General features: G+C 39.2%; 1 protein-coding gene across 2 annotated transcripts; it reads right to left on the bottom strand.

Moving 5' to 3' along the window:
* Positions 1-1,575: 1,575 nt before the first annotated feature.
* Positions 1,576-11,639, bottom strand: LOC117292937 (retinoid-inducible serine carboxypeptidase-like). 2 transcript variants are annotated; one of them, XM_033775112.1, is made up of 14 exons: positions 11,048-11,639; positions 9,666-9,790; positions 9,165-9,254; positions 8,850-9,005; positions 7,818-7,892; positions 7,032-7,104; positions 6,334-6,371; positions 5,856-5,984; positions 5,316-5,406; positions 5,088-5,198; positions 4,646-4,708; positions 3,755-3,832; positions 2,859-3,016; positions 1,576-1,905 (listed from the first exon to the last, which is right to left on the bottom strand). In XM_033775112.1, the coding sequence occupies exons 1-14, from the start codon at positions 11,133-11,135 to the stop codon at positions 1,837-1,839; spliced, it is 1,344 nt and encodes a 447-aa protein (XP_033631003.1). In that variant the 5' UTR covers positions 11,136-11,639; the 3' UTR covers positions 1,576-1,836. The 2 variants fall into 2 exon arrangements, with proteins under 2 accessions (XP_033631003.1, XP_033631004.1); XM_033775113.1 differs by having other exon boundaries at positions 11,496-11,639.
* Between the last annotated feature and the right edge of the window lie 3,516 nt (positions 11,640-15,155).

Genomic DNA, 15,155 nt, shown 5'->3' with positions numbered 1-15,155 from the left:
TGTTTTAGCTTTTTAAGTTTCATGTCCTTATTCTGACGCCGGATATTCTTTGACGTTTTTGAGGTGAAAATACCTACTAGTGACTTCAATCCTTTTTTTTAACGAGAAACATATCTACACACCGATATTTCAATGCACAGAACAACATTTAAAGTCACCTGGAAATATAATTTGTTTTCTTTCAAACATAAGAGTATATGCTTACGAACAATAAAACATTTATTTTAGTAATTGTTTGTCACGATTTATATGTTGTTTAGTTGTTTAGTGGGCTGACTCCGCCTACCCCTTTTGTGACGTCAATCGAGGCAGACTTTGCCTGCAATGCGTATAGTAAACACACGTGCAAAGTACATGTACGTCCAAGTCGTGAGTTGGTACATTTCAAAAAGTGTTTTTCTGCATTCAGCAGCAATACACCTGGTCGGCAATGCCGGAAAAAAAACAATTTCTTTTTTTTTTAAACGTACAAACTTACGACTTGGTCCGTACATGTACTTTGCAATTGTGTTTACTCTACGCATTACCGGCAAAGTCTGCCTCGATTTACGTCACGAACAGCGCCCTCTCGGGTCAGGGTCTACTCTTAAATTTGTAAATAACATAATAACTGATTTTTTAAAACCTTAGTTAACTGTTTATTCACATTCCACTCATCAAAACACATATATTAGTGACAAAAGCTTTATTTTGAAAAAATACCACTTCCAGGTGACTTTAAGGTAAAAAATATAAATAATATTTAATGTCACTTTTTTTTACCATTTTATGCATGTTAAGATACACCAAGTGCGATAGTGTCCAGTGTCTTTAGAGATACTTGGACACCTTTGGTAATTGTCAAAGTCTTCTCACTTTGTGTATCTCATTCTCAACATATGCACAAAATAACAAACCTGTGAAAATTTGAACTCAATTGGTCGTCGAAGTTGCGAGAGAATAGTAGAAGAAAAAACACCCTTGTCACGCGAAGCTGTGTGCTTTCAGATGCTTGATTTCGAGACCTCAAAATCTAATTCTGAGGTCTCGAAATCAAATTGAAATATTTTAGTGGAAAATTAATTCTTTCGAAAACTACGTCACTTCAGAGGGAGCCGTTTCTCACAATGTTTTATACTATCAACAGCTCCCCATTGCTCGTTACCAAGTAAGGTTTTATGCGAATAATTATTTTGAGTAATTACCAATAGTGACCACTGCCTCTAAGGCAAATAAGTATAGTGGTTATATAACATTTGCTTTCCTAGTGAATGGATTGAGTCAAAATGTTGCATTCATCATAAAAAATTATTATTAGTTTTCACAGCTAATGAAGATTAAATGTAGTGTGCTCATGAGTTTAGTTCTTCTCTAGTATTTTGATGATAATCAGTTCATATAACTTTCACATTATTGCCTGAGGAAATGGCTGGTTGAGAGAGTATTTGTTTAGGGTTTTAGTTTGAGATGCGTTTAGCTTTTGATCCTGAGAGTTTTGACTGATAATTTATGGTGTCGCATCATGAATGTATTTGAGAGGGATTGATATAATATTTTATACGAAAGTTCAGTGAGTTTCTTATATTGATTGTTTTGAGCCTAAAAGGAAAAAAAAAAATTAATTTGGGGTGAACTAGCATGACAAAACCCTCAAAACAAAGATGCACAACAAGCAAGCACAGACACATCGACTGTAATGGTGATCATGAGACAAAATTTTTGTAATGATATGTTATCAACTTGTCCATAACTTTGGCTGACTTCAAGATCCATAGGGTATTTTGGATGGTTCTCTTGGGACTACTGATCTTACTGATTTAATCTGACATGATTTCAGCGATCTTGCTTAAGGATGCACTACGTCTTAGATATCCCAGTGACCTGCTGCATCATCTTATAAGCCGTCTCCGGTGCATCTGAAGGAACCTAATAAGATATAAGAAGAGATTAATCACATTCAAATACCCAACATTGTAATGGGCACAATACGCATACAATACACCTTATAAAGTGGTTTGAAACGTTATTATTGTAAAATACGCTATACCGTGTGTCTAAAAAAAACTATACACTTTTTGAAATGGCTGCCGAATAAAAAGTATATGATTCTGGGGAAAAAGTTTAGATGTATGGATAGCTAATGGTCTCAACTTTCATATGACATCAAAAAGTCTGAAAATAATTCACGATTGAGCACTGCTCACTTTTGTGAAGGGTATGGAAATTAGGCTATGCAGAATTTAGCCTTCCCTTTGTGAGAGGCAAGTCCTTTGTAGCTTACAAAATTCAATCCAAGATTAAGAAAACCAATGAACTGTTCAACTAATCTTACAATAACTGAAATGTGGGGTGAAGGTTTTTAATAAAAGTCACACATCTATGTGAAAAAAAACCCAGTTTGTAACATGGAAATTGCAACAAGTAACTTCACCCCATCCTGACTCCCATGAACACCACTGAGTCTACCAGGGAAAGTTAAACGCTACATAAAAACAACAAAAATGAAATTCCTGTTCACTCATGCATACAAAAATGGTTTAATAAACTATAAAATTCACTCACCAAACCCAAAACTGATCGCAATATTGATCACAGACTTATCATACACCCTTAATTTTGTTAGCTCACCAATTGGAAGGCTAATTCCTGCGCAGCCTAATTTTCTTACCCTTCACAAAAGTGAGCAGTGCTCACCCAGGCATGAATTATTTTCAGACTTCTTGGTGTCATATGAAAGTTGAGACCATAATCTATCCATACATATAAAACTTTTCCCCCGAATCGTATGTTTTACTATTCGGCAGCTATTTCAAAAGTGTATGTTTTTTTTTGAGACACCCGGTATAGGAGCTTGTTATATGATTTGCAGTTATTCCTACCATGTGACCAGCTTTCATGATCCAGTAGAAAGAGAAGTTTTTGTACTGTTTGCGGAAAGCTGCTGGTTTGTCTGGGACGACAAAGACCGGTTTCCATGAGGTGTTGTTGTAAACTGGGAGGCCTGGCCACTGCAACTTCTTCACCCAAGCTTCAGTACCTTCAGATCAATTCATTAGAAAAATAAATATTTCGGGTTAAAAGATATTTCTCTATAAACTATGCAGCCAGAAGGAGCAGTCGATCAAACCAGGAACACACGGGACCAACCGCTTTACGTCCCATCCCAAGGAGGAAGCATCATAGTTAAGTGTCTTGCTTAAGGGCACAGGTGTCACGACTGGAAATCGAACCCACACTCCACTCATCAGAAACCCCAGAGCTTGAGACCGGTGCTCTTAAATGCTAGGCCATCCGCTAGACCATGACACAACATTTATATACTAGGTAACTTTTCCATTGTTTACAATTTTATATAGTTCTGAGAATGTGCACATATCTGAGTATTACCCCCAAGTGTTTAAAGCATACTGGAAACAAGCTCCTGCCTAAACCACGGACTACTCCAAATAAGTTCCAAACAGCAACAACTGCGATCATCAGCCTCCTGTTCACCACACTTTGTTGGGCCTAGAACCCATTGCGTCTCTTTTGCCGATAGATCATTTTCTGTATACTGACCCAGAATCTGGAACAAGCTTCCACAACACATCATAGATACCACCTCACTGCATACGTTTAAGACACTCCTGAAAGCTCACCTGTTTCAGGAGGTGTATCATCAATAATGTTCTCCTGTTTGTGCCCATACATCAGCAAACTTTTGATTTTGGCGCTTTATAAATTTCTTTTGATTGATTGATTGAAACCTACTTTTGACTTGTAATAAGTGCCTTACCTACTGTATCCACAATCAGATCCAACTGACCACTGTACACGACGACACTCAGTTTGGAAGAGTTCAACAGCTCGTCCACTAAAAGTACAAAGAAGCAGTCCATCAGTAAATAACTTCAAATGGTTGTTTGTTATTTTTGTTATCTATTTGATTACACAGTATACAACACCACAATTAGAAGAAATGTCCAGTTTTAGATGGGGAGGAAAACTCACTGTCACTGTGTTCCGTTCTTGTGTTTGAGTATTAAGTTTGGTAATGGTTTGAGTGGAGTGGCACAAGGGTCCGCTCTACGACACTCAGACAACCAGGTAGGGACTGAAAAACCCAATCAACATGTCTGGAGGTGGGACGCAATGTTTCAAACAGTCTACTCTGCTCATCTTAAAGATAATGGACACTATCTGACTATCGGTATTTACTCAAAATAGTTGTTAGCATAAACACTAACTAGGAAACAAGCAATGGAGTGCTGCTGATAGTAAAAAACATTGTAAGTAGAGACGACTCCCTCCAAAGTTACGTAATTTTTCCCTCATAAATAATAATAAAAGACTTTAGCTGAATCCTTTTATTATTCATCTGAAAGCACACGAAGTAATGCAGCACGGATATTTTTTCTTTCATTATTCTCATGCAAACTCAATGATCAATTATGAGCCCACATTGAGAATATTGGTCTTTGACAATTACCAAAGGTGTCCAGTGCCTTTAAGGGGAAAGGAAAAAGGACTACAGGCCTCGAGGCCTGGTCTCCGAAATGAAGGGGAGTACTCAAGGGTCAGACTCGGACTAAGGCTCGAGACACCAAGAACATGGACTCGGACAAAACATGAACACGTCTCAACACTGACTTGAAACGAAGAACATCTTGAACAAATTTATACGCACCAATGTTATAAACAGGTTTCATGAAATCACCAGATAGATGTGAGAAGACGGCACTTGATTGGCCTGCAAAGTTAAAAAGATTGATAAATAACAAATGAAATCTGCAATGCCATGTTACAAACCACATAGGAAACTGACTGAATAATTTGGGGATGAGCAAAATTGGTAGAGAGTGAGCAAAATTATCTAGTGCGAGATTTGAAGCAACTTCCTCTTGTTTAACAATGATTATGAGGTTGAACAAAGAAAAATTTACTAGAGTTGGCCTCAACAACCTTCGGATTAACGTGCCAGCGCTCTATCAACTGACCTATCTAGCCCTTTGTTGGTGGTCTCCCTATTTTGTAAATATCTTTGTTCGGAGGTGCCAGTCAGAAGCCATATGACAGTCAACTTAGTAAACAATAACCAAACACAAAGATTAACAAAACAAAGACCTTACCTCCCCATGTGACATTGTCTGGAATTCCGAGTTGTTTCTTAATCTGGCCATTCATCAATGCATCTAGATCACCCGTCTGCATGCGTGATACATGCCTTCTGTACAATTTCTCTGCATAAGATCACAAACCAACACAATAGCAATTGATAACACAGGATAATTCATTATTAATTCATTATTAATAACTGGAACATTAAACGATTAAATGTACATGTACAGTTCACATACCAATAGGAGATAACTGGATGCGTTCTTTTGCTGTCAGAAGACTCTCCCCGTAATTGTTTAAAATATTGTAGAAATCAACTCCAAACGTCTCCTATTGAAAAGATTGAGGACAAACAAGCATTGCTTAAAATTATGAACAATTATGTTGTGAGATTTAAACATTATCAAAGTGAAGATTGGTTCTTAGGCTCTGTATACGTTTGGTAATGACTCTGAAAATGAATGGCAATAAAAACTGATTTAGTAAGAAGTACAGCACCTTTGGATGGTATAATACATTTTGAGAAACTTTTCACTTTCCAAGTACTGTGGTTGTGGGAAAAGATATCAGTTTCCCCCCCCCCCAAAAAAAATGTTGCTTTCAGTAAAGATTTTCAGAGTGTGTATTTCACTTGTAGATTACTCTTCCTGCATGGAAATATTCTCCTTCATATCTTATTTTGTTGTATCTCTTTTGTGTAAAATTTTACTAGTAAATAAAACAATATAAAAATGAAAAACAAATTCAATTAAAATTTAAAAATCTCTGGCAACACTTGCCTCATCCACTGTGTCTTCAGTTGCGCTCCATAGTTCAGTGGCCTGAGAATAGTTCTCCTTGTTAAATGCATCTTCAACAGCCCTGGCTGAAGCTTGAACGGCTCTTAAGCCTTTTCCATCTAGCAAAGACTGACGGAACAGAAATAAATCAAATTCATATTGCGGACATTTTTCCTGAGAAAGCATACATCCTGTTTTCCCAAACCACAGGCTGGTTGTTTGATGCATTAATTGAACACAAAGACAAGTACATGTACACTCAACAAACAAAATGATGCTGATATCAAACCTTTGATAGAAACAATGATTTTATACACAGTCCTCTCCAGGCAAAGTTGCAGAGTAACTTTGCCATTTGCCATTTCTTTATTTTTCAATTCAAGGGAAATTGTGACGAAAGAACATAATTTTTTCTCAAATAGTTGATAACCTGAAAGCATTGAAACACAGAAAAATTTCAATTTCACAGAATACTTACGATTGAGTGGAGGTATGGACCCCAGGAGTTCACAGAGTCTGCAAAAAAAATATCCAAAACGATGACCTAGGTAATACCATCTGTTATTTTAGGTATTAAACACCATGCTTAGTATTCGGAAATCCAACGTTTAAATGCACTAAGAGTTTTAACAAGATCTGTTGTGTTCACTAAAGTAATTTTAAGTCACTTATGACCAGTCTTTCAACATTGAGTGTGTTCGAACTATCACTCGCCCTCTCGAGGTGCTGTCATGCACCTCGGGCCAGCCCCAAGTGACCTGTTCCACAAGCAGGGCATTTTGTTTTGACCCGGGTGAGCCCCTGGAATGACATCAAATCTATTCGAACGAACCGAGGGCAGATCGGGGTCGACCCGGGTAAGCTAATCGATTGCACAAATTGAAGAGGGAGGAAGTCGGAGGATGTGTATGATTTTAAAAGGAGAGACAAGCGCGAGACTTTGGCTCAGTTTTTCTGTCAAGATAATTTGAAGGCTAAGGGAAGAACTCTGACATATGAAAAGTCTGTTAAAAATGTTGCTAACTCTAGATGACCCCTAGCTGTTCACAATTTTGGACAAGCCATCTGACGCCACTTCTCTCTCAAGTTATCTTATTTACACTTAGGCCTATAGCTCATACTTGATTTATACATTTTCTTTGAGGGGAATTGGAGAGTTACTTTACTTTCTCTTACCAATTGGCGAGATCCAAGAATCCCCCATTGCCAATCCCTGGAAGTTACAGCTGAGTGTACCAGCAATTATTGCCTGAAATTCGCAGACACATAAACAATTTTTTAAAAACATTCCATTGGTGTCAAGTTAATAAAAGGGTTAATAAAAATGTGCTTTATCATAGTGCTTTATCATGCTCCTTTAGGGGCGTATCAAAGCACTCAATAATTTCTCCAGTAAGGTATGCATAGCTACAATTTTTAAGTATGAGACCTATTCCTTTAAAGCACCATGTAATGGTTTGCACGATGTTGTGGCACAATATGCTGCCAATCAAACCAGGAACACCGAAGTTAACCCCTTCTCTCTTTGACACTGGGTTCTTTTACTTGCATTACACAAAAAACGGGACCTACATTACCATTTCATGTCCCATCCAAAGGCGGGGCACTAATGGTCAAGTGTCTTGTTAAAGGACACAGGTGTCACGACCGGGACCGGACCACACACTCTGCTGATCAGAAACACCACAGCTTTAGTCCGGTGCTCTTATCCGCTCAGCCATGACACGCCACAATGAATTCATCATTTGAATGAAAGCAAATCTAAGTACACATGTAAATTCATTACAAAGATGTGCTCTAAATGCTTGTTGATCTAACCTTTGCATCTGATGAAGTGGTTGTCGCTACGAAAGTGATTCAGTTTATAAGTAATTAAGAGCTACCACTACCTTCCTTGTTTAATCTATCAAACGAACCCAGCTACTTTTTATAATTAATGATTATTTTTTATTATGATCTTACCTTTGTAATGGCTAGGCTGAACCCTGCAGTCATCTTGCCTCCGTAAGATTCTGAGAATATGTACAGCGGATTTTTCTACAAATAGCAGTGAAAAAAAAAGTTTCTGTGATCAAGCAACAAAAACAACGTGATTACTTGGAATAATGATAATGATATTTTTGTTAAAAGAAAGTGCAGAAAGGCTGCTCATCTAGTCATATTAAAGTTGCAATTAGGAAAAATCTGCAAAACGAGTGACTTTTCAGAAACTTTGTCGTCACACATGTCACAGGCATACTCAGGTGGGATTCGAACCTTTGCCATTCTAGAGAGCAGATGTGTTACCACTAGACCACCGAGATTGCCCGGTAACTAGAGGCAGTTCAAATCCCACTCAAGTAATTTATTCAAATGACTTGGGGGAAAGCACTTGGGGGAAAGCACTAACATTACATGTAGGTGAGCTTGGGTGGATTTCACAAACAATTAAGACTAGTCTTATCTCAAGTTAGGACGAGTTACTCGTCCTAACTTAGGACTAGCCATGTGTTTTTCATATCTCCTAGGACTAGTCCTAAGTTAGGATAAGTCCTAACTCTTTGTGAAATCAACCCCTGGAAGACCCATATGACTAATGCCGAGCTCAATGCCATCCTGCCAAAGGTCTTGGAGAAGATCAGGTCAAGACGTCTAAGCCTTGCTGGGCACTGTTTTGTGCACTGCGTCAGGCATCCAGATCTACATTGTACCAGCTAGAATGATCCTGTGGGACCCAATACATGGACAACCAACAGAGGGAGGCAAATCAAGAACATGGTGAAGATGATGAAGGAAGATAGACACAGGGTTGGAGACTACGGGTGAACTAGCTGGTTGCGTGAGGGAATGTGATGTGTGGCGTGTGTATCACCGTGCGCGTCTCATGTAGTCACTTTGGTCAACGGAGACGTAGAGTCAAAACCAAATAATATTCTTTATGTATCCCGAATTTAACATCTATTATGCAGTTGTTTTTATTTTTTAATCTTCAACCAACGAAGTACTTTAACTTACCTGGAAAGCTGGAAGATGCTTGTAGAATGCAGTCAGAGTAGTGATCAAATCCTCTGCAATCTGTTCATTGTTGGTGGTGTACGCATCGTCTGATGTCACATAACTGTATCCTGTCCCTACTGGGTTGTCTATGAACAACACACTGGCTGTCTCGATCTAAAAGAAGGTTGACAGAAATATTAAGCTCTCTGACAGTATCTAATAGTGATGCGTACACGCGCACCATACAGCATAGCCTTAAATTATTGGCTGGTCTCACATTATTCACAAAACAATGTTTCATGATCCTTCCAGTAGGCAACTACTGTGACTTACCCATGTTAAATTCCGTGGATTGAGGTTCACATCCTGCGGCCCGATCTCCATGAAGTTTCCAAATCCAGTAGAAGAACCTCCAGGGCCTCCCTGTTATCATTTAAAAAAAAAGAGGAGGGAATTACAGCCTGGCTTATAGTTCCTACGAATGCGAATGCCATTCAAATTTTAGTGTCACAAAGTCGCAACAGTTGAACTGTGTACAACTCCTGCGAATTATTCGCTACGAAAACATGTGATGTAGAAAATTTGCCTTGCATTTGCATTCGCAGGAAGTATGAACCGGACAATCACAAATTGCGTCCAGTACACTAGACCACTTGGCCATGATCAATCACAAATAAGGACTTGCTTCAATTTGGAATGCTGTGCTTGGGAGAGCAAAGCAAACAAACTGTGAGGGCCATTGAGTGACAGATTTTGCTTTGATGAGCGCGGCTGAGTGAGTGGATCGGTTCTATTACCACAGCGCCCCCTTGTGGTTGTTTATTAGGGACCTACCTGTAGCCATATAATTAGAGGAGCCTGGGGCCAGTTTGTTCTTGCGTAGTAGAGCCACCAGAACATGTAGGCATCTTGACGTACATTAACATACGCCCAAGTTTCCTTCTCATCATTTGCCTGAGCTGGAAAGAGAAATAAACCAAAATAATAGATGTGTTAAATCCAACAGTAACTTTTAATCTAAATACAAAAATATATTTTCCCTGCACTTACCCAAATTGAACAGGATTAATATTTTTCAGCGCATAATAATATTGAAGTGTTTCCAACACAAGTCCCCAATTAGGGTCTAGAACTCATGTCTGAGTTGTAGACCCCAGTTGGGGACTTTGGTTCAAAACACTTCAATATTATATTATATTTCAAAATTTTGAACTGTAGGAAAATAAACGCAATATCTGAACTATGGAACAATCTTCCACACCACATCAAAAACTGCCCCACCCTGGAACAATTTAAGTTTTAAAAAAAACTTAAGACACACCTGTTTACCCACTCAAGCGCGTAGAGACTTAATTGTAATATGCGCTTTGTAAGAACTGTTTATTATTATTATTATTATTATGTGTGTGCACGCAAACACATTGCCTCTTTGGGGTGCAAAAGTACAACACAAGCAAGGATGAATGTTTTTTTGTGACAATCATAACAGTCCGTGTAGACCGGTCTACTCGGGAGGATGGAGGGTTACTATCATCGCAACTCGGACTATGACCTATGTCTATTTCTCCTAGACTTTCAAGGTGTATTATGCTGGTCTTCCACAAACCTAATGCTCTATGACTTCATCAGCCGATTTCACAAAACTTAAAGCAACTGCGTAAGTCCACTTGCACAACGTTTATGGCGCAACTTGCCCAATAAATGTTGTGCAAGTGAACTTACACAGTTGCGTAAAGTTGAGTGAAATCGACTGCATGTAGTCCAGAGTAATGTTAGCTGTGCGATTAGCCTTTTTGTGTAGTGGGTTTATGTTTAAAAAAATCGCTTCTCATCCCATCGTAGGACCTACATGTAGAATAGTATTAAATAAACAAAATCATGGAGTTCTTGGAGCCTTATTCAATCATTTTGTTGATTTAGGTTCTTGCTCCATGATGTTTTAAATTTAATCGATCGACAAGACTGAAAACCGCCTGTTAACAACTTAAATTTAAAGCTTTTGATTTAAGTTTTACACATTTACAGGGTCTTTGCCACACATTACATACAGCCCTATCTTACTAATGTTGAGTAAGTTATTCTTACTTCCTGCTATCGTCTCCTGTCGGAGACAATGGTAGGCCTAAACCACATTCAATACATACAGCCATGCATACAATGTACAAGGACAGATTAGTAATGAAGGCCTCTGTGGCTATACAGCAGTAAATACTTACATTTCAAAGACGGTCTACCACCAGAGAATCCAGACGATAGAGAACTTAAAACCAAGATGGTAAGTAGCAAAAACATCAAACTCTTCATTATGGAGTGGGGTATTTCAGGACAGTGACGAGTAAAAACTTTCACAAATCACTGGCAAGGGCATGACACTACACCAAAAGTAACTGCAGCTAATTTTGTTTAGACGGTCCAATCTACTGTGACCTTGTGCATGTGGATGTGGTGGGTCGACTGATGATCGTGTCACATACAAAAACAAAGTAGTTGAGTACACTGTTGACAATGACAGTGTTGTAAGTAGAGTAACAACAACTCATCAACAAGTAAGTGTGGTGTTTGTTGTGATCGCTGCTGTGGGAGTGCTGATGCTGCCTGAGTGTAAAACTAAGTGACGGTGTGTTGTCAAGACAGAGAGAATGATCAGATAATTTCACTTTTTACCTCGTGCTATCGCCATCAATATATACAAGGCTGTGTAATTATCGTCTACTTATTGGTTTACTTCCCTTCTAAAGAATCTAAGTAGAATCTTGCCCGCAGTCGATCCTTCCGATCACACCGATCACACATCACAACACAACACTCATGAACAAAGTGTGTGTCAGGTGATTGTGTACGATCAGGTGACTTACATCGATCATGTGATATGTGGCTCGGTGCACGTGTTTCTACAACTTGTACGCGCACTTCACGAAGAGGGCTCATGGAGAGGGTAAGATTAATAAAGTCTTATGACTTACATTATGACTTACAACTCATAATTATGACATGCCCCATATCAATGTTATATGACTTAGTAGCTAGATGTCATAAATAATATGACTTTTGGCAATTCTGAGCCTGAGCCTGTGACTTCTGCTATTCGAATATAGGCCCAAGACCTCAACTCTTCCTAACTTATGATTAATCTTAGGACTTAGGACGACTAAAGTTCCGTATCCAAAAACGTAGGAGGCATTGAACCCATCCTAAGTTAGGACGGGTTACTCGTCCTAACTCGAGATAGGATTAATCCTAGCGCTTCATGAAATCGGCTGCAGCCTCCAGAAACTCCAAACCGGAGGATTACAATTGCAAACTACAGCGAACTCTCGCATGTCTAGTGTGTGTTAACCAAGCATATTATTGAATTTCAACTGGGATGAAACGGTACTGGGATGAAAGTGAATTGGAATAACTGTCGCCAAAACATTTGGGACGAAACGGTTTAAGGATGCAACATCTGGTTTTCAGCAGGCCGTGGACTAGCCCACCTTGCTAAGCTGTTATGGCTATAGTATAGTACATGTATGTATACCTTTTAACATCGGTCTCATCACAGCCGTTATGGCGACTGTGATAAAACCAATTTTAAAGGCAGCGGATACTCTTGGTAATTACTCAAAATAATTATTAGCATAAAATGGGAAGAGGTTGACAGTATAAAACATTGTGAGAAACAGCTCCCTCTAAAGTGACGTAGTTTTCGAGAAAGAAGTAATTTTCCACGACTTGATTTCGATACGTAACCTCAGATTTAGAATTTGAGGTCTCAAAATCAAGCATCTGAAAGCACACAACTTCGTGTGACAAGGGTGTTTTTTCTTCAATTATCTCGCAACTTCGATGACCGATTGAGCTCAAATTTTAACAGGTTTGTTATTTTATGCATATGTTGAGACACAGCAAGTGATAAGAAGACTGGTCTTTGACGATTACCAATAGTGTCCATCAGTGTTTTTAAGAGATAGGCCTTATATAGTGGTCGTAATTAAGAAATATAAGTCATAAATAAAATACATGTGATATTTATGAGATAGGCCTACAAGTCATAATTATGTAAAATTACGTGACTTAGATATTGTGTCAGTGATTGTTTTTTTAACAAACGGTGCGTCTTTTTCTTTGGGAAAGCCCGAAATGTCATGGTCGTTGTATGTACGATACTTCGTCGTCTGAGTGATATAAATATAGGCTAAGGTAATTAAAAAATAAATAAATTAGATACAAAAATTGTATAATAATTGCAATAACATAATCTATACTATTTATCAAGAGGTCAAAATGAAACATGCGTTTATGCATCCGTTAAAGACAGTGGACACTATTGGTATTGTCAAAGACTAGCCTTCACAGTTGGTGTATCTCAACATATGCATAAAATAACTAACCTGTGAAAATGTGAGCTCAATCGGTCATCGAAGTTGCGAGATAATAATGAAAGAAAAAATACCCTTGTCACACGAAGTTGTGTGCGTTTAGATTGTTGATTTCGAGACCTAAAGTTCTAAATCTGAGGTCTCGAAATAAAATTCGTGGAAAATCACTTCTTTCTCGAAAACTATGGCACTTCAGAGGGAGCCGTTTTTCACAATGTTTTATACCATCAAACTCTCCCCATTACTCGTCACCAAGAAAAGTTTTATGCTAATAATTATTATGAATAATTACCATGCAATAGTGTCCGCTGCCTTTAAACAAAATCAAGCAATGCATTACCAACAGAAAACGAATAATCTTTCTGCCAACCAACTTTAAAAACAACTCTGTTGATCAATGAGCTCACTATAATTGAAAGCATGCTTATCAAACCTATACAAATTGCACTAATAAACTGATGAGCATGCAGGCGATGTTATGGTTTAAAAAATCTGGCATCAAATAATATTCTTCCTTATCAATTATTTTGTCCAATGTATTTTAATAAACTTTAAAATGTCTTTATAGCAATATTGTAATTTTGGCCCTTGAATTCGTAATATAAACACAAAATATTTTCAAAATGGATTGCAGTTTTATTGCAATCCATGGACACACCCTAATTGTAATGACGAGTTTGTTATAGTGTTTTGCGTCATCGAGTGTTCTTGTACTTGGATCGAATGAAGGGCGAGTCACACGACACCAGGCAATCTTACAGGCAACTTGGAGGAGGCAACCAATTGTATAATACCGGATCACTTTGGTAGCCCAGAAGAGTTATTTTCCAAACAGTGTCTTTACGGGGAAAATGTATGAACTTTCAACAAAAAATGTGAGTGCCCTTTCTTCACGGAAATTGCCTGGAACTGGTTGCCTGTAAATATTGCCTCGTGTGACACGGGCCTTTGGAGATTAAGGTGTAGCAGAATCTATCGATTTCTCCTTCAGAGAGATATTGCCATCCTTCTCAATCTTGTAAAGAATCGGTGGTGTTGCGGACATCGGTGGTACATTGTAGTTATCGGGGGCTTTGGGAGGCCGGAGGAGCGCAGTGCCATCAAGGACGAACTCTCTAGACGTGATGGAGGGATGAATCGCAAACACTCGGCTCTTTGCTGCTGGTACCACCGGACGAAAATAACCCCCGTAAGCCGAGTCTCTGCTTTCAATGGAGCCAAGCTCTGACCAGCTGATACTTGATGTAGGTTTGCTGTCCTCAAACATGTTCACTGTGTGGTGATGGGTATCCTGGCGTTCTTCCGCATCAGTTTGTGTATCCAAAGATGAGACATTTTCTTTGAGTTCCGTCCTGGTTTTTGGTGCGACGCCGATTTTGTTTTGGGGCACACGAAGTGCCCTTTTGTGGGTGTAGCGACATATGAGCATCCCGAATGCAACCCCTGCCAACCCCATTACGACGCACAAGACACCCGTGCTGGACGGGTGGTAAGATAGTCCTTCGAACATGAACACCATACCGATGAGGACGAGGGGAAAGCCGAAGCTGACCAGTACGATAGCGATGATGAGGAGCACTGCATAAACGGTGGAGGCAAACCGACCGGGAATCCGGAATGTGGCAGTCATACCACCACCGGCTGAGGCACGGTAGCCCCTTGAGCGGTGGTGGTGACGGTTGGGCCGTCGGGGGTGAGGACGTTGATGCCGTGGTCTTCGACTGTGTTTTCGTCCTCCGAGCTCCATAGTTATCGTGCAATAAGAAGATGAAATCAACCTCCGGGGATTCAGTAAGGCAGGTTTTTTTTCTACAGAGACAGACACCAAAGTGTCAGATGTCGGCTCAGGCATCCTCAAGCAATGTGTTTCCACTGTTCATCAGTTACATGTCCTCCAGTTCAACACGCCTTCCTCTTGGCATCATAATAAGGCGACAAGTTTCCTTCCCGAAAGTCATCTTCG

This window comes from Asterias rubens, chromosome 7, assembly GCF_902459465.1.
Source record: "Asterias rubens chromosome 7, eAstRub1.3, whole genome shotgun sequence".
NCBI lineage: Eukaryota > Metazoa > Echinodermata > Asteroidea > Forcipulatida > Asteriidae > Asterias > Asterias rubens.
This window is presented reverse-complemented; position numbering and strand designations above follow the sequence as displayed.

Excerpts from the sequence above, each read along its gene's own strand:
- LOC117292937 (XM_033775112.1), bottom strand. The coding sequence starts at position 11,135 with ATGAAGAGTTTGATGTTTTTGCTACTTACCATCTTGGTTTTAAGTTCT. Across the intron at positions 6,372-7,031 it reads TTCTTGGATCTCGCCAATTG|ACTCTGTGAACTCCTGGGGT; the intron begins GTAAGAGAAAGT and ends TTTTTTTTGCAG. Across the intron at positions 3,017-3,754 it reads TCTGATTGTGGATACAGTAG|GTACTGAAGCTTGGGTGAAG; the intron begins GTAAGGCACTTA and ends ATTGATCTGAAG.